This window comes from Monodelphis domestica, chromosome 1 (genome assembly GCF_027887165.1).
Source record: "Monodelphis domestica isolate mMonDom1 chromosome 1, mMonDom1.pri, whole genome shotgun sequence".
NCBI lineage: Eukaryota > Metazoa > Chordata > Mammalia > Didelphimorphia > Didelphidae > Monodelphis > Monodelphis domestica.
Genome location: NC_077227.1, coordinates 292,772,094 through 292,791,539, shown reverse-complemented (window position 1 = coordinate 292,791,539; position 19,446 = coordinate 292,772,094). Strand labels below are relative to the sequence as shown.

Below are 19,446 nucleotides of genomic sequence, written 5' to 3'. Positions count from 1 at the left end.
AGTTTTGATTTCTTTAACTGAAAATTGCCTATTCGTGTCCCTTGCCCATTTATCAATTGAAGAATGGCTTGATTTTTTTGTACAATTGATGTAGCTCTTTATAAATTTGAGTAATTAGACCTTTGTCAGGCTTTTGTTATAAAGATTGTTTCCCAATTAGTTGCTTCCCTTCTAATTTTGGTTGCATTGGTTTTGTTTGTACGAAACCAGTTTAATTTAATGTAATCAAAATTATTTATTTTACATTTTGTGATTTTTTTCTAACTCCTGCTTGGTCTTAAAATTTTTTCCGGAGAGGGGTTTCTTTAGATAGAATCTGTAATGAAGTGACTTTCAAAACTATAATAGATTTGAGATTGCCTTGTTTTCTCCCTGGACAAACTTACATCCTCATAATACCTTCAGTTTTTTGTCATTTTCAGTTGCTCTGTTTCACTGCTTTGCTAGACTCTGCAACCCAAGGTTTTCCTTAAACTAGCTCCTTTCTCAAACAGTGGTCATAGTTATGATTCTGAGATCATTATATCCCTTCCATACCCATGCTAGTTATTGTTGTAGAATGGAATACAAATTCTCAAAATCTCATGGGATTACACATTACTATCACTTGTCATATTTTCATTTTACAACATGTTTCAAGTTATAAACATCAAAATGCTAGCATTTCTGTGTAAACACTGTCTACCAACTAGAGAGTATATACTCCTAGGAGTACAAATAACTGTCTGATGAACAGGAAATGTGAAGCCACAGATGGCTTGCTTTCACATTACTTGCTTTTTTGTTCTTTTTTAACATTCCAGCTCCTTATAAAATTTACTCCTTCTTGGGCACACACGGAATAAACCAAGTGCTGGGTGAAGCCTCATGTTCATTTAATTGGATACATTTCCACTGAGTTTACTTTTAGGATCACAAAGGCCTATTCCGGGGCCCTTAATTCAATGATTTCCAGAAAACAGGACTGGAAAGCTTGGAGACATTATCTTTGTAGCCTAAGTGACCTGTTTATTATTTATGAAAGGTTTCAGCTCAGCTCTCTGGAACTTTGCAGCTAAAACTGCAAATTCGTTCAGTTCACAGTTGTTCTGGGGAGGGCCTCTCCCGACTGCTTCGAACTCTCTCAACCATTTCTCGATGTACAACCTTCATCCCTGAGAATGTCTTCCTCCCCCCAGATGCCCAAACCTTTGCCTTCTCCCTTTTCTCAACATCCCTCCATATTATACACACACTCTCGCCCCCTAGCAATAATTAGAGCAGTAGCTCTCGTCCTAAACACTCATGTCCTTTTCCTTAAGGGAATGCAGCAGTCTAGGGTTACCCAGCGTAGCTCCCCGCCCACCCTCCCCAGGCAACCTCGAGGGCTCCTCCTCCACAAAGAAGCTCGAGCGCCGCCCAGCGACCGCTTGTCCTCTTCGTTGGCGCCGGTCCTCCTCTCCAGAGGCCTCAGCCACAAAAAGGGAGTCCCGCGGGCGCGGGCGCGGGTGCGGGTGCGGGTGCGGGCGCGGGGCGAGGAAGGAAGAGGGCGGAGTGGAGCCAGTGAGATCCCGAAGTCAGTTCAGCTGGAGGGATGCAGAGATTCTGCCCGAGCCGCGGCTTTTGGTGTTACTCTCTGTGCGACGTTGGCCTGGGGCTAGGAGGAAAGGAATGAAATTACCGTCGAGACCGAAAACAAAGTCAGCGGGTCACCTGGTTTGGGCACAGCGCATTATGCAACGGCTGGGTTGTTGGGTAGTTTTCTCCTCCCTTCTCTTCCCTTACTAGACCCCACCCCCATCCCCCCGTCTCAAGCAGTTTAAAATTGAAGGTTTAGGGAGACAACTAGAGCAGTTCTTGTGTTCTGGTCTTGATATTATAAACGGCCGACAGGGTAAACTCTTTGGATTCCTTCCCCACCCCCCCACCTCCACCCCGCCTCCATAATTTCTCTGAATTACGGTCCGTAAAAATGGAAGGATCCAAGGAAATGATCAGAGAGTTGGTGGAAAGACACCTGAAACCAGCCCCAATTACTCCAAGATCCGGCCATCATCTACTATAAACAGGCTGCCATAGGGACACCCCGATAAAGGACCGAGTACAATGAATTCCTTTCCTCCTGTGGTGCCGGGTCTTCAAAGAGTTAAATATACCCTCGCAGTCTGGTTTTCGTGCTGACGTTTGCGGCGTTGGGACTACTTTGTTAACTAGGTGCACATTATTCACAGAATTTCACGGTAAATTCCCCAATCCGAATATTTGGCTGAACAAACGAACATTATCCATTACTGAAAACAAGCCAATGAAGAATGGGAAGGAGGAGCGGAGGGCTAGATGAGACTGACCCTTGAACATAGATGGGCTCTAAGAGCTAGATTCTGAAAAGTGCCACTGAAAAAGTGACACGTAAATTTCGGAAAGGTGTTGGAAATCCGGCAATGGAACGAAGTAGTGCTCAGCTTCTCCTAAAAGATTTTTCAAACTCCCTCCTTATTAAAGGGCGGAAGAGGTAAAATCGCTTTGCAGGGATTTTTTAAGAGAACTCTAATGCTATATTGGAGTGGAGCTCTGATCTGGTCTCTCCACCTGCACTCTGCAGGGAGCTGAGGCTTTGGCAACTTTAACGTTTCTATTTTTATTAGTTTCAACTAAGCTGCTCCTTTTGGAGGACTGCAAGGCTTCAATAATTTAAAACAAAAGTAAATCACTTTCCCATTTTTTCCCCTTAAGATCACACGCATACACCACATATGAAATATACATATAAGATAGATAAGCAGATTTAAGATACACACACTGTGAACATGAACACATCACTGTCATTTATTTGACATCCACACCCATCACAAAACTGTACCAACCATGATACAAAAATACTCCCCTTATACACTTTTCCCCTCATTCCAATCCTCCACTCCCTACACACAAGCAACATAAAAAGATATTACTTCTTTTCCAAAACATGGCCTAAGCTATATAGATGCACACAAAAGAAATTCAGTAGGTTTAAAATTCCAGGAATTATTGAGTAGTAGTTAAAGGAAAAGTTTATCTTTTTTCACCACCTCCTGTGAAATTAATTACTGGGATTAGTATAGCTCTTAGCTGAAGAGAAATGTCCAAGAGAGGAATGAAACAAGCATTTTAAGAAACTACCATATGTCATGCACTGTGCAAAGCATTTTACAAATAATATCTCATTTGATCTTCACAACAATCCTGAAAAATAGATGCTATTGTTATCCCCATTTTATAATTGAGAATATTGAGGCATACAAGGATTTAAGTGTTAAGATGTTAATGGATTTCATTACACTGATAAATATCTGAGACTGGATTAGATTTCAAGTCTTCTTTATTCCAGGTTCAGCACAATATCTATTAGACCCCCTAACTGCTTCAGTCCTAATGCCAAAGGTAGTAAGCCAGTCAGCCAGTCCTATATTATAACCCAATTTGAATTTTACCTATGAGCTTTGATACCAGATGCAATAATTATTTCTGACAGCTAGATGGGGCACTGGATAGAGCAAAAGGCCTGGAGTCAGAAAGACCAAATCTGGCTTGTGTGAGGCAATAGATGTGTGACCCTGGGCAAGTCACTTAACCTAATTGCATTGTTTTCATCAGCAGTAAAATGGGGATAATAACAGCATTTACCTCAGAGGGTCATTATAAGGATTAAATGAGATGTTTATAAACCATTTAGCATAATGTCTGACACTTATTGTTCAGTCATTTCAGTTGTGTCTGACTCTTCCTGACCCCATTTGGGGTTTCTTGGCAAAGCTACTCGAGCTTCCTTCTCAAGCTCAATTTTACAGATGAGGAAACTGAGGCAAATAAGGTTTACCTAGTAAGGGTCTGAAGCCAGTTTTGGACTAATGGAAATGAGTCTTGCTGACTCTAGTCCTGGTACTCACTCCTTGCTGCCCCTGACACATTGTAGATGCTATATAAATGCTTATTCCCTTCCCTCCTTCCCTGCCCTGTCTTAAGAAATCTACTTGTAGTAGGAAAGGCAGAAAGGAGTCCTCTCCTCTCCCAGCTTAGTTGATATACTATAATCACTTTTTGTAGAGGCAGAGAATAAAAGGAAAGATGTTAACTTACTCAAAAAGACATGGCCACAAAGAACATATACAAGCAAGTACTCAAGTATTACAGGCACACTTTTGTAATGTCCTCTTGATATACTTCCTATGGCAGTCTCTTCTGTAGATTCCTCTACTATGCTCCTCTAGGAGGGTCTGCTCCTCCCTGGAAATCGGTTTTCAATTACCAGAACTATTTCTGTCTTGAATTCACTGTTGGCTCTTTTCTCTGCTGCCAGAGTTTTAACTTTTTGAAGCTTCAAACACTTCAACTTTGCTCCCTGCTGTAAACATATCTTCTTCTGGGAAAGTAGATCTATAGCAAAATGCCATTGCAATGGTGATAAAGAAAAAAGCTGCTTTTCAATCATACCTTCACCACAACCAAGGAGCTTAAGTTCCCTGAGCTTTTTAAAAAGACTACCAAGGATGTAGCCAGTCTCCAAACTCTCCTTCCAATTTAGGCAGAAAATTTTTTCACATTTTGTAAAGCAATAATAAGGCCTAGATCCATTTTTGTACTTCACTTAATATATTAATACTTGTTACCTCTGTTATCTCCCCCTTATTTTCTGTGATTATATGAGCTAAACTGGGGGCACCAACTCCACTAGGTTTTAAACATTTGAGGAGGGAAGAAGATGCAATAGTTTTGATCTTCTGGCTCTTCCTAGATCTCCTTGAGCCCAAAGGGGAAACTGGGACCTATTCTGGAAGATTATTGAATCACCTCCCCACTTAAAATCTTTAAGAAAAATGGTTCCTAATGTTATTGGATTTGGGGCATTATAATTATTTGATTTTACAAAGCCTATTCTAAAAATGGCTATAAAAAGCTAATGAATAATATTTTTTTAAAGAATGTCACAATCATCAACCATCAACTATAAATGGCTTATTTTCAGCAATACAATGACCCAAGACAATTCCAAAAGATTTATGACCCAAAAAAATGCTATTGATGTCTGGACAAAAAACTGATGAGTCTGAATGAAGATGGAAGCATACTGTTTTTCACTTTATTTTCTTTGTGTTTTTTTTTGTTTGTTTTATGTGAGTCTTCTTTCACAACATGATCAATATGGAAATGTTTTGCATGATTGTATATATATATATGTGTGTGTGTGTATATATATATATATATGTATATATATATATATATATATATATATATATATATATATATGACCTAGATCCCCTCTGGATAGGGGAGGGAGAAAGGGAGGAAAAATTGGAACTCAAAATTTTCAAAAAATGAAATGTTAAAAATTATTGTATGTAATTGAAAAAATATATTAAAAAAAGAATGTCATAATCAAGAAAAACATGAACAAGCTATGTAATCAAAATTGAGGAAAATAATTTTGTCAAGTCACAATCTACTGTTGTTTGCTTCTAAAAGGTGAATGTGATCATGGAGACAGTCTTTTTGCCCCTCCACCATCTCATAGCAATATGTTCCCCAATCAGGGGAGGAAGTCCTCTTCCTCCCACAGCCAAGACCTTCACTTTAACTCACTTTTAAGTAAGTTAACAGAAATTATACCTACTAATATGTTCATCAAAGTGCAAAATATGTATCTAGACCATATTATTGCTTTACAAAGTATGGGAAAGGTTTCCAGACTGAATGAAACTAGGAGCTATATGAAGAAAAACAAAATCCTATTTGTTTCAACTCCTATCCAAATATTTCTCCCTCAGATGTGTCACACAAATTAGGAGAGAAAGGAAAAAGACAAAAGAAACAATTTTTTTTTCTAACAAGATTAGTGTTGTAGAAAAGGCACTAGATTTGAATAAGAAATTCTGAGTTCAAACTCCACCTGTGATTTTTGAAAGGGGAGCTTAACCTCCTAAACCTTCAGTCAGATTTAACTTTCTGAGCCCATTTCCTCACCTATAAAATGTAAGTAATAGTTGCACTACTATCTTAGTGATGTGAGAAAAGTGCTTTATAAACAGTATAATAAAGCACTATACAAATGTTAAATATTTCATTAATAAAAATAATTTTTTATTCTTTCAGAACCATTCAATTCATTTCCCTTTCCTTCAAGTCCCCTGATAAAAGATTTTTTTTCATCATTCCATTCTACTACTTTGGTCCTAATAATATATTGTACACAAATCCTATCCCAAAAATATGGGGCAGGAAAAAAGAGGAAGCAGTTTTACAGAAAATAATAAAAACAAAGCTTACCTTTAAAATAATGACATTTTATTTTTAATACATAGTTATAAATATATTTTGTCAAAATATATGATCAATATGGTCAAAACATTTGCACGTAAAGTCATAAATAAGGTCAAGGTGAATGTTTAGGATGTTGCTTTTCTTTTTCAAAATAGATTAAAAAGTCCAGCTATAAGGAAGTAGTCTGTGTGTGGGTAGGTGGCTGGGTGAGAGGGTGTGTGGGAATATGTGTATGTGTGTGCATTTGTGCATCCTCTCCCCTTCCCAGCAAGAGCTGCCCAAATTTCAGCGACACCCACATCCTTCTACCACCATCTCCTGATAGTTTTTAAGTACAACCTTGTCATACTCATCTAGGTATAACATGGAAATGGCACTCAGTTCTGTGGGTACACAACAAGCTTTAGGGATGCTAGAATTGACTGAGTTGACCAAGGTCTGAACAATCGCATGGTTAGTGGAATTGAGGTGGTCAGTGAGTGGGAAGGGGCAGTCCCCCTGGCAATAGAAGGCATGGTAACCTGGGGGGGCCACAATCCAATCATTCCAGCCCACATCACTAAAGTCCACATAGAGGGGATGGCGCCTGCAGTTCTTGCCCTTTTTTCGGGGCCGCTGTGGATGGTGCTTTGGACTTCGCTTAGCCCTTCGGTGTTGGATCAGGGTATGTCCCCGGCCATCGTGGCCAAAAGTGACCAGAAGGGGTCGGAACTGGGCCCAATCCCCAACCCCTTGAGGTAAAGATCGGCTAATCCTGACATGCTGACCCTGGTGGGTCCTTCTCTGGTGGAGGTGAGTCACCTCAATAGCAAGCCCATGGTTAGGTTGTTTGTCCTGAGTCCATCGAAGGACTGCAGGGCTTACATCAAAACTCTCCCACTGAGTCACATTGTGATGGACCAATCTGGTGTCTAGTAGTCGAGTAATGAGGCTGTTGGGCATAGACACTGCTGAGGGCTTCATGACTTCATAAATGTTGATCCTATGGAAACCCAGCTCCCAGTCAGAGCCCTGATCAACTTGTTCCCTGTACAGCCGGAGCTCTGCAGAAGAGATCACCTCATTTTCTGGAATGCTGCTAAGGTTAAAGAGAAAACGAAAAGCAGGGTTTTCTCTGGTCCCTGGGATGCTCTCCAGATGTTCTAAGCACATAAGGGGAAAAGGAAAAAAGAATGCTTCAATTTTTTTTTTCTTAGGAGGGGAGAATCAAAAGGAAACTCAAGGCACAACTAAAGGTTGAACTCTGCTGTTCAGATATTTTGAGGATATGTTGTTCTTCAGTTATTTCAGTCATGTCTGACTCCTTGTGACTTCTTTTATGGTTTTCTTAGCAAAGAGACTGAAATGGTTTGCCATTTTCTTATCCAGCTTATTTCACAAATGAGGAACTGATACAAACAGGGTTAAGTGGCTTGTCTAAGGTCACATATACATTTAGCTATTTCGTTAAAACTAGCACCTCTCCCAAATGGGCAAAAATACAGCTATGAAACATAAGAACAGAAAGCAATTCCCATCTTCCTTTTTACTTCTAAAAATTCCATATGTCAGCTCCTGACTTCAACATGATCAGACTATCCTTTAAAAACTTCTTGGTTTTCAGTACATGCTTTATCATATTTGTCTGTTTATTTGTTTTTCGGGTGGCTGTAAATAAGGAGTGAGGAAGATACTGCAAGAGGTAAAAGAAATACATATACAAACTACCCCTTTGCTTCAATTTTCCAGTATTGCTAAACATTTCCCCATCGATTTAAGAAACCTAGAACATGCCTTGTTGATCATGTTACAGAGGGGAAAATAAAATGCCAATGCTGTAATGATGTTGGTCGATTAATAACTCAGATTTACTCTGGAATGGAAACATCAACTAGGAATCATTCAGATAGAATTGCAAGGCCCCTATTGAACAAAATTTACAAATACACACAGCTCTAGTATTAAATTCAGTAGGTACTTTTAAAAAAACTGCTTGAAAAGCTGGCAGGGATAACTTTGAAATGGGGATGGGGAAAGGAAAGAACAAGTATTGGGGAAATCAGAAAACTTTTCCTAACAGTGACATTCCTTCTACCTACCTCTATTTCCCTCAATCTCCTTCCTCTCAGTCTTCAAAGAAGTAAAATTCATTCTGGTATTCAATTCAGGATCTTAAAATAGTATGGGTAAAGTAGAATGTGGTTGGGGGCTTTTATTTAAATTTCTTTATACATTCTTCTTCCCTGGCCTTGTCCTTCTCCCTTCCCTACTCTAAACTGAGAGTTTCTTTTAGAAATAGGATAATTCATCTAGAAATAGGACATTCCGACTGACCTTCGTGATGGAAACACCTCACGGTGTTGGCCCGGCTAGTAGAACGCTCTGGATACTCCAGGGTGATGTTCAGGATTTGCTCCTTCTCCACCTCTTCTTCTCCAGATTGCAACCGGTAGAGATCTCGCATATAATCGGGGATGACAGCGCCCTTGCTAGGCTGGGGCCGCCGACGAAGCCCAAACATCTGTAGCAGCGTAGCCTCAAAGTCCCGCAAGAGCTCATGGTTCTGCCCTGGGCGGCGTCCTCCCGAGTGGCCCTGAATTTCGGTGACTTTTTTCTTCCCTGTCTCAGGTATCAAACTAGCATGGCTCACACCTCCTAGCAGGACTTGGCATAATAAAACGACCATCAGCATTCGGTTACCAGGAATCATGGTGTCTCTAGGGAGGGGTAAGGATTAAATAAATAAGATAAAAATGAAAATATGTGTGCTTGTGTATATATGTGTGTGTATACATATATGTACACACACATACATATGTCCATAAATGGCGGCCAAGATTAATAACCAGTCCAGAGATCAAGTTTGTGTCTCACCTTCCCCCTACTCCGGATCAGCTGCAGCCATGCATGTTCTGAACACAGGAATTGCCCTGTAATTACTTGTTCTGACTTGTTTACAGTCAAATAACCCCAAATCGGATAGCCTCCATTCTGCTAATCTTTTTTTGTCCCCGCTGCTATCTTAGCCATGATCTCAACTAGGCTTGTCCAAGGATAAACAGTTAACATTGAAGAGGTTTAAGGGGGGGGGGGGGGGGATTTGAAATGCCACCGGGCTCTCTTTCTCCTCCGACCCTCCCCTTCCCTCTCCTCTCCTCTCCTCTCCTCTCCTCTCCTATTCCCCCGCCCCCCCCCCTTTCCCCCTCAGCAGAACATCCCGCTGATTAAGACTCAGTGGAGGGGAGTGGTAGGCTAAGAGGGTGAGGGCTGGAATCAAAGGATGCGGCAAGAGAGTTACAACAACAGGGAAGGCTGCTTTGGAGTAGGCTGGATGCTTTGTTTACTTTGAGGCTTAAGTGTTTTTAAGAGACCAGAAAAAAAGCGCTTAATCGCCTCTAGACAAACTTCCGTGGGCTGTGCCCTGGGCTCCTCCCTAGCCCCCTCAAACAGCTTTGACAAAGTACACTGAACATACTCAGACACGAAGGGTTTTCCACAAAGAGGGGCGGGGGGGGGGGGGGGGAATCAAAGGAGGTAAATATGCGGCGATTTCCCCCTTCCTTTCTCCACTTGAGTTTCCCGTCTTAGAAAAGCACCAGATTTGAAGGCAACTTAATAATTTGCATTTGGTGCTGGAGAGAGAAAGGCAGTAGAGAAGAAATTAGGGACAATAACACTGCATATCAGAGACGGAGAGAATTACACTCTGTAGAAAAGAAGCTGGGGCACAAATCAATGGGACCCGGAGTCAAAAAAAAAAGGAAGAGGCGTCTACTCACTGACAGAAAACAAGGCATATAAAAACAGTCCATGATTCTTGACAGCCAATCTTGAACAAACTTTCTCAAAAAGCTCAGGGGAGCCGAGGTGGTGCGTTGCTCCAGATAGCACAGAGGAATGGCTCCTAAAATGAATATTTGAATATAATGAGACTCCCAACCAGACAGGCTCTGTTTTTCTTCCAGCCTCTCAAAGTCACGTGAAGACAGTCCCCGCCCCTCGCTCAGAGAATCTCGTCCCTCCCCGGGAGGCTAGAGGGTCATTCCTCCCTCCTCCAACTCCCTCCCTCCTCATCCTTCTCATTCCCCGCCTCTTCTACTCCCTGTACACCTTCCCACCCCAAAGTCTATCGTAGCGCCTCCAGCGACTGCGGGAACCGAACTAGTGGCTATGATTCTGGTTAGTGCTCTGCAGCAGCCCTAGGCAAAACCTACAGGACTATAGCGCATAAGGATCCAGCTAATTCAAAGAGCATCTAGGGAGGGGCGGGGCGGGGGGGGGTAGGGAAAGGGGGAGACCATCCTCCCTACCTGCAGATTTCAGGAAGTCTCCTATCATCAAGGGTTCAAGGGTGCCACCCAATGGATACCCACCACAACATCTGTACCTTTTAACAAACTAATGGGAATTCTGGTAAATTGCATTCTATAGGACGCAACTGACACCAGGTTTCTCGTGTTGGAGTTGTTTCTCTAGAAAGAAAACAGGAACACACACACTGGTACCATTTCGTTTTACAAACCCATCAGAGTTGAAATATTTCTTTCCAGAGAAAAATCCCGACAAACAACAGCAGACATCAAGTTCTAAGACCATCCTACTACAAACTAAAGGTTTCTAATCTGGTCACTTGGAAGTTCTGATAAAGAGTAGGAAGACTAAAAAAGGAAATAATCATTTTCTTAACTTTCTTTACTTAAAGGTTCTTAAATAAGTGGCTTAAGGCCACCTCCTTCATTGAAACTTGGCAAAAGAATATCCTGAATCCAAAAAAAGTAAGTAGAATCGACTTTCCTAAAGGAGCATCAATGCTCAGGTTTAGATTCAGTGCCACCATCCTGTTCTAATTTGGGCATAACCCTAGAAAAATTGACCAATTCAGAAATGCTCTGAACTCTTTTTCCGTTTTTGGTTGGTGACTTTTCATATTTCAACCTCATTTGTAAAGCTTACATCCCATCTGCCCTATAATTAAAGAATAGTGAACAACGTTTGATATAAAATTTTTCTTTTGCAAGCACATGCAAAGTAAAACATTTACAAAAAACAATATCATTCCATCCAGAATAATTTAGTGGTACTATTTACTCTGTTTCTGTATCAGTTTCCCCTTTGGCTTTCTTTTCTTCACCTCTGAACTTTTGTGCTCCTTCTAACTTAGTATGTTTGCTTCTGTTTTAAAAAAACAATTACTTTCCTTTCATGATCCACTTAGGTGAAACCAGAGAAAACTTTTGGAGAAAAGGAAAAGAGCTCCAGATAACTTGACATCATACAACAGACAATTCACACTCTCTCAGCTCTAACCCAAGAAACAAGTTTACTGATACTCTTTCGGATATCTAGAGGATCCAGACTAGTTTTACTCATCAATTTAGAAGTAGACACTCAAAAGAATAATCAATCTTTTATTGCTTTTTTGGTTTTCTTACTCTCCTGAATAGAATTCAGTGTGAATAGTGGAAAGGGACAGAGTAACTGTTTATGAAGTCTGGATTCCTGAAAAGCCCCTCAGAATAATTAAAGACTGAGAAGACAAGCTCATCCTAATGGAGGAGTGAAAAATAGAAAAATGCTTCCTCAATTTGCCAGAATTCTCTGTATTGGACTATGTAATAGAAGACTATTTCCAAAACAACATCTCTCAGAAAACATTAGTAAATCTGACAACTGGGGCACTGGGAGGGGGCCGGGATGTTTTAATAGTAATAAAGTCTAGATCAACAGGATTCATTCCTAATCATTTTTTTTTAAGCCTGTGTATTTAGTTAGGGAACTCCTTAATCCCTTTCTTTAGTAAGTGTTGGTAGATATTTTTCAGGGGAGGTTTCAGAAATCAAACATCCTTTTTTGTAAACTAATTCCCCTAGTCCCAGATGTTCAAAGGAGAGAAAAGAAAAAAAAAACTGCTTGGTGGCTCCCTTGGGTGAGAAGTTAATGGAAATCTTCCACTTGCATACATTTTTGTTTAAAAATGGAAGAACCTGCAGTGTTCTCTGCTGCTAAAGCCCCACAGTTGATGCTCTCATTCAATTTAGAAGCACAGTGGCATGCACATCTCCTAACTCCTAAATCTGTATGTTGTTTCCCAATTTCCCGAAAGAATTTCTTCTCTCCTTTGCTCTCCTCTGATCTCAAATGGTCATGCTTAGAACTCCCTCAAACCACAGAACCTGGATTCAGAGCCTGGGTTCCTAACTCACTTCCTGCCCTACAAGAGAAGCCCAGAAATCTCAGCTCTCTTTCCTCTCCTGTGACTCCTCCAGCACAATTGAGAGGGTAGTTTCACAGCCCAGAACAAAGATAACTCTACCTTGTGCTCAAAGAAGCAATATTTAGAGACCCTTATAAATAGTTTCACCTCATACACAAAGTAATGAATTTCTACCTACAGCTACAGGACAGAAATGCACTCTGTAGCTCTAAGTTCGTGATGTCCTGGAGTCATCCCTTATTTAAACATTTATTATTTTTATTTAATTTAACCTTGTTTGAGGAGGAGCAAGAAATAAAATTTCCTCACAGCCTTTCTTGTCTCTCTCTCTCTCTCTCTCTCTCTCTCTCTCCTACCCATCCCCACCCCACCCTCACCCCCACCTCTTTCTTGGAAGGTGCCTGCAATATCCTTATCCTATTATTGCTTACCGGGTGTTTTCAGAGTAGCAGAATGTTGAGCAGTTCCAATGTAGGTGTGTCTGAAATATTGTAGTAAACCTGTCAAGAAACCGAAAGCCAGAGCACAGGAGTCTAAAAGTCTTTAATTGTAATCATGTCATTGAGATACAACATTCACCAGGCAAACAATCAATTCTTGCTAAAGTAAAATTGCCTTGCTTATTAAACATACTCAAGTTGTGTCATTAGGATCTTCTTTCCACTTCCCTCCCTCCCTTTCTCCTGTCTTTCATCTTCTTGTTTCTCTCAGTCAATCCTCCTCTCAGAATTCTTGGTCTCTTTCACACTCGGAGCCCACCCCCTCCTCTTCTTGTAGTCTCTCCTCCCCTTCTTTCTTCTCCTAGGCTTTCTCCTCCCTCTTTTCATATGAGAGCCCGCCTACATCCACTAATCTGGCAAACTAACCCCCCAAAGTCCTGCAAACCAAGACAGCCTTAATTCTAAACCTGTGCTTCTGATACTTCTTTTCCCATTCTAATATGGCTTGTGGTGCTCACCTGGGGGTCAAGTTCATAGAAAGAACTTGGTTCTAGAAAGCATGCACAGACTAGTCTACTTGCTCGCCAGAAATACCCATGGCAGTCTGGCCTTCCCCTAAGTTTAGAGTAACTGCTACTCAGTGATTATTAAAACACTGAGTAATCATAATTTACTCTGCGTAATTAGAGATAATGAAACACCTCTAAAATCAAATTATGGAGAAAGGAGCAGTTGGATTGGTTTGTACTCCTTACATTGTTAAACTATTTCTAAATGCAGAGAAATGAACTTCAAACAAAATTTTCTAGAAGAGTAACTTATGATAGTTTGGAACCTGAAAGACTTCCTCACTGTCTATTAAAAAACTTTTGCATATATATATATATATATATATATATATATATATATATATATATATATATATATATAGGTATCTGGGGTGTATGGGGTGCTCAGGGAGGGGTAATATCTCTGGTATGGAGGGCTTGTCGTGCCCTTCTAGGGCAGCTCTCCAGCCTCAGACCCTCACCTGACACCCAGCTCTCACTTGTGGCTCCCAGTAGCTGCTAGCATGCGGCAGCGGCCACACCCCGGGCAACGGCTTCGACAGGCCTGCTAAACCTTGTGAAGGTAGCCATCGGGTCATCGACCCCTGGTGAACCAGGGCTTTGCTCACCCAGCATGTGAAGACTGCTTCAGCGGAACAGGTGGAAGAAACCAACAAGAAGGTTCAACAGCTGAGATGGCGATGCAGCAAGGCACTGTGGAGTGCTTAGGGCGTGTTGGAGCACAAAAGACAACACGGCCATCCAATGCAGCTGAGGAAGTCTCCAGGTGAAACGTCTTTTCATGCCAATGGACCCAGGCTTCCAACGTCGAGAGAGTGGGACTGTCTCTGTGCATCGACTTTTCCACTTAAATCTTTAAGCACAGGTGTCTTTGTACCCCAAAACGCACAAAGACAATCATCTTCCTCAGTTTGAGAGACAACCAACCATAGGTATATCTATACACATCTATGTATTTGTGTGTGTATTGTATTGTATATACATACAAATGCATTTCTAAATATATGTGTGTGCTGGCCTGTGATTTAATTGGTAGAGGAAGGTAGGGAATTCCCAGTAAGGTAATTCTCTCTATCAATTCAGGTAGGTCACTTTTGTAATTTGTGGTCTTAGTGTTTTCTGGAGCACTGAGAAATGACATACCCAGGTTTGCAGGGCCAGGATATGTCAGAAGTTGAACTTGAAATTAGGTTTTTCTGACTCTGAGGCAAGTGAGCTCTCTAACTCTTTATCCCACACTGCTTGTATGTGTGTGTATGTAGATGAAATCCCAGAACTAGAATATATACAATGAGATCCATAATGATCTGAATTTTGCCTTCAACCTCTTGCCCCTCTCCCATAGATATACAAAAATAAATCCTGAATTTTGGGAGTGACATTGTCTGGAATTGACTGGGTAGGATTCCAGAATGTTTCAAAATGAAGGATAAGAAGCCTAATAAGAAAGTTTACATTCACATCAGAATTTTTCCCCCTTTGCTTGGCCTTCCATTAATCACCACCAACATAGTGCCAATCGCAAGGTACCTTTTAAAAGATACAAGTATGTCTCTTTCTTATCTTTCCTCTATTTTGTTTTTAAGGTGAAAAGTTTTGTTGTTAAGGGGGGAAAGAAGGGGAGAAAATATAACTCAGGTCCCAAAGCCCATTAGTATGGGGCTCTCTCTTTATTGGTGGAAATAAATGCCCTGCCCTACAAAAACAACAAGGTGAAGTTGACCAGGGATGAGAAAGAGCTTCAGTTCTCAGTCCCTTTGGGACTTTTCAAACTTCAAGTCTCCATCTGACTTTGAGTCTCTTTGGGTTTCTAGCTATCAGAGGAAAGATAAAAGAGGCCAATCCCACTTTAGGATGCTGAAGGCGTCTAGGAAGACATAAGAGGAGCTGATAGTCTTCATCATGTCCCTATCTCCAGTTTATTACACTAAAGACTTCAGAGAGTTTTCCAGTGGATGAGGTCAAGGACTTTCACTTCTAATGGGAGAGTATCTTCATTCTATGTTGTCTGGTATATTCTCCTAGGTATACCCTCTCTGATTTCTGTTTTGCTATGATTTAGATAAATGGATTTCTTTGCTATTTGCTATGTGTGTTGATTGTGGATATTAGGTGGAGAAGTCTTGGAATAGAACTTGGGGTTTCCCCTTGCCTCTCCCAAATGACAAAGTGATCAAAAAGTTAGTTCAAACACAATCCTATCCCCTAAATGAACATTATTTAAGGGAGCAGATAGATATGCTTCTAGCCAAGTATCCCTTTTCTCAAAGGAGAGCTGAGTGGCTTCTGGACCTAACCTTCTGCTTCCCTTCATGCCAGAAATGAAAGTCTCCCTCAGAGAAAGTTGAAGAGAGAAGAGACTAGAAATGTTATCCTTTGAGCCACACAATAAGGAAGAAAGAAAGGAAAGAAGGAAGGGAGAAAAGGAGGGAGAGGAAGAGAAGCGCCTCTTCTACCTTTGAGATTTTATGCTTTTATGATATTAAGCAGCTTGTCTTTTTTCTTTTGAACTGTTACTAATATCTCTCTTTTGCAAAACCTTCATTTCCTAAAAGTAGCTTTTCTTGGAAAAGTGAAAGCAGCAATGATTTAGTGGATACTTACCCAACCTCTACTAAAAAATTCCTTTTTTTCTATACCATTGTTAACTATTTTTTAAAAAACTGACCACTTCACTTTGCTCTTCTTAACTCAGCCACTGATAGAGTTGTCTTTGATCTAGGAAACATCTGAAATTTTGGCAGAAATTCAAATAACTTGTTATCCATCCTTTTATAGTTTACAGGTGGCAATGTTCCCTATCAGAGTGGTATAATGGAGCAAGCAAGTCACTTCCTACTTGGATCTTAGATGCCTCACTTGGAAAAATTTTTGGACTAGATGATTTCTGAGGTCCCTTACTGATGCAGAAGTAGAAATGACACTTCATCAGACCACTTGGCTTCTTTCATTCATACTAACACTGCTTTAATAAGATAATACAATGTTCTCTGCTAACTAATAACACTCATCCATTTTTACCACATAATCATAATAATACAGATTCACAATAATACTCATTACTAATTATTAAAAATTAAAACATAATTTAAAATATCCAGCTTGCTATGTTAGTACACTCTGCCATGTCAGGGAATATATTTTCATTTTTTTATATTTAATTTTATTTAATTAATTAATTTGGAATATTTTTTTATTGTTACAAGATTCAGGTTCTTTCTCTCCCCTCCCTAATCCCCCTCTTGTAGGTGGCACACAATTCTACTGAGTTTTACATGTGTTATTGAACAAGACCCATTTCCATATTTTTGATAATAATTGCACTAGGGGGATCGTTTAGAGTCTAATAACCCCAATCATATCCCCATCAACCCATGTGATCAAGCAGTTGTTTTTCTTCTGTGTTTCTACTCCCACAGTTCTTCCTCTGAATGTGGATAGTGTTCTTTCTCATAAGTCCCTCAGAATTGTCCTGTATCACTGTATTGCCGATAGTAGAGAAGTAGATTACATTAGATTGTACCATAGTATATCAATCAGTCTCTGTGTATAATGTTCTCCTGGTTCTGCTCCTTTCACTCTGCATCAATTCCTGGAGGTTGTTCCAGTTCACATGGAATTCCTCCAGTTTGTTATTCCTTTGAGCACAATAGTATTCCATCACCAACATATACCACAATTTGTTCAGCCATTCCCCAATCAGAGGGCATCCTTTCATTTTCCAGTTTTTTGTCACCACAAAGAATGCAGCTATAAATATTTTTGTACAAGACTTTTCCACTATTATCTCTTTGGGGTATAAACCCAGTAGTGCTATGGCTGGATCAAAGGTCAGGCATTCTTTTAGGGCCCTTGTAAGAATAATTTAGGGTCAGGACCTAATCTATACTTAATTTTTGGTCACCAGAGGATATCCCAAATAAAATACCCAAGTCAGTTTGGAAATCTATGGTGGTTTAATCAATATAGAGGGAAGAAATCAAGGAGAAGAGAGAGGGAAAGAGTATAGGATTTCTCCTGCCTGACCTGTGCCAGGGGGAGTTCAAAGTCCTCTGCCACAAGATTTCTGAAGAAGATTAGAGGCTTCTAAGTGGATAGTGTTTGGAAGGTAAAGGAGGAAAAATCAGCCTAAACTCCAAGAGTGCTCAGAGAAGACACCTCATCTGAACTAGGTTACTATGCTTCCTCCAGTATGGTATCAAGGAAAACTCACTGCTAAACCAGACAATAGCTGCTGCCACCCAAGATGCAGAAAGGCTCAGGATGCTGCCAGCAGCCACCTCTCCACCGCCAAAGAGACCCAAGAGAGGAAGTGATGTGAAATATATAGACGGTTTTACATCACTTTCCTGCATCACACATGTACAATATCTTAGGCTTGACTTAGAACAAGGGTCTGTCAGCTGTTCCTGATTTGTCATTTGCTAGCACATGTCTACCATAGGCCATCCTCCTAGATACTTAATCCTTAAGTATGGGTGTAGACATTCCTAATTTTGTTAGACTAAGTAGGGTGGAGTAATCTAAAGTTCAAACCCTTTGGTTATAGTTCCAAATTGCCTTCCAGAATGGTTGGATCAATTCACAACTCCACCAGCAATGTATTAATGTCAGGGAATATATTTTCAATATACTTGCTTCAGCTCTAGTAACCAGATAAATGATTATTGAGCACTCAATATCAAAATACAACTGTCTTATTCCTGAAGCTCAGAAACTGCAGGTAAAATAAATCTTCAAATGTTATGGGATAGAGCTCAATTTTTGCTAAGACCACCATTATCACCTTCCTCTGAAGCTATAATGACATATTACCCAGGAACCCTGGTTTAACAAGACTCATCTGTCAATAGGGCATATTTCCTTATTGATGTCCTAATTGCCATTTCTCATTCATTAAAAAAATAATCTGAGGATTAAATAAATGTTAATGTTACTGGCTTTTCAATTTATTTAACAATGAAATCAGACATATGTAGCCCTGTTCCAAAGTTCACTGGAATGGGATTATCTCCTTATTTATGGAGATGAATGTCTTACTCCAGCTAAGAGGTGGAGTGGCATTGGCCAGAAGGAGAGAACTTCAGTTCTCAGAGTTCTTCCTTTGGGATTTGGTCAAGCTTCAAGTTTTCTTTGAGCATCTAGTCAACTACTATCTTCAGAGGAAAAATAAAGAGGCCAACTCCACTTCAGGTTGCTGAAGGAAAAGATTCTAGAATGATGTATGAGAATTTGGCAGGCTCTGTCATGCCCCTATTCCCAGCTTGTTATTCTAGAGACTTCAGGATTTCCTCTTGGGTGTAATCCAGGATGAGCTGAGTTATTTCACTTCTAATGGGAGAGTACCTTTACTCTGTGTTATCTGATATATACCTTGATATCTGTTTTGCTATAATTTGGATTTCTTTGCATTTGCTACGTATATTAATTATGGGACTGGTATTAGGTGGGGAGGCCTTGGATATAGAGCTTAGACATAGGTTTCTCCATTCCCTAAAATGACAAAATGATAAAAAGTTAGCTCAAACCCAATCATAACCTTGAAAAGAATATTTAAGAGAGCAGACAGATCCACCATCCCCTTTCTGTTGTAGAGAAGAGTAGTGTCCTCTGGCCTAAACTTCCTATTTCCCCTCTTAGCAGATATTAAAGTCTCCCTTGTAGAAGAAATTGCAGAGGATAGGAGGAAAGCTAGAGTTGTCTATTCTGCCTCTCTTTGAGCCAAACATGAGGACAAAATCCTTGCTATAAAGAGAATTTCACTTTAACTGTGAGAAAGCTACCTTCAACCCTCACTAATTTCAGGTGACTTCTCATCACCTCGGACACAGTAGCAATATTCAATACACTCAAGAAATCAATATCTTCTCAAGAATTCTCCATCTTAGGGGGCAGCTAGGTAGCCCAGTGGATTGAGAGTCAGACCTAGAGAAGGGAGGTCCTAGGTCCAAATCTGGTCTCAGAAACTTCC

At 40.3% G+C, this 19,446-nt stretch overlaps 1 protein-coding gene across 2 annotated transcripts; it reads right to left on the bottom strand.

Moving 5' to 3' along the window:
- Window positions 1–6,248: 6,248 nt before the first annotated feature.
- On the bottom strand, window positions 6,249–10,241 carry BMP4 (bone morphogenetic protein 4). Of its 2 annotated transcripts, none has more exons than XM_007473241.3 (3): window positions 10,032–10,241; window positions 8,587–8,969; window positions 6,249–7,415 (listed from the first exon to the last, which is right to left on the bottom strand). In XM_007473241.3, exons 2-3 carry the CDS (start codon window positions 8,960–8,962, stop codon window positions 6,559–6,561), a joined length of 1,233 nt encoding a protein of 410 aa, XP_007473303.1. In that variant the 5' UTR covers window positions 8,963–8,969; window positions 10,032–10,241; the 3' UTR covers window positions 6,249–6,558. The 2 variants fall into 2 exon arrangements, with proteins under 2 accessions (XP_007473303.1, XP_001362591.1); XM_001362554.4 differs by lacking the exon at window positions 10,032–10,241 and adding an exon at window positions 9,127–9,326.
- Between the last annotated feature and the right edge of the window lie 9,205 nt (window positions 10,242–19,446).

Excerpts from the sequence above, each read along its gene's own strand:
- BMP4 (XM_007473241.3), bottom strand. The coding sequence starts at position 8,962 with ATGATTCCTGGTAACCGAATGCTGATGGTCGTTTTATTATGCCAAGTC. Across the intron at positions 7,416-8,586 it reads GAGGTGTTTCCATCACGAAG|AACATCTGGAGAGCATCCCA; the intron begins GTCAGTCGGAAT and ends TTATGTGCTTAG.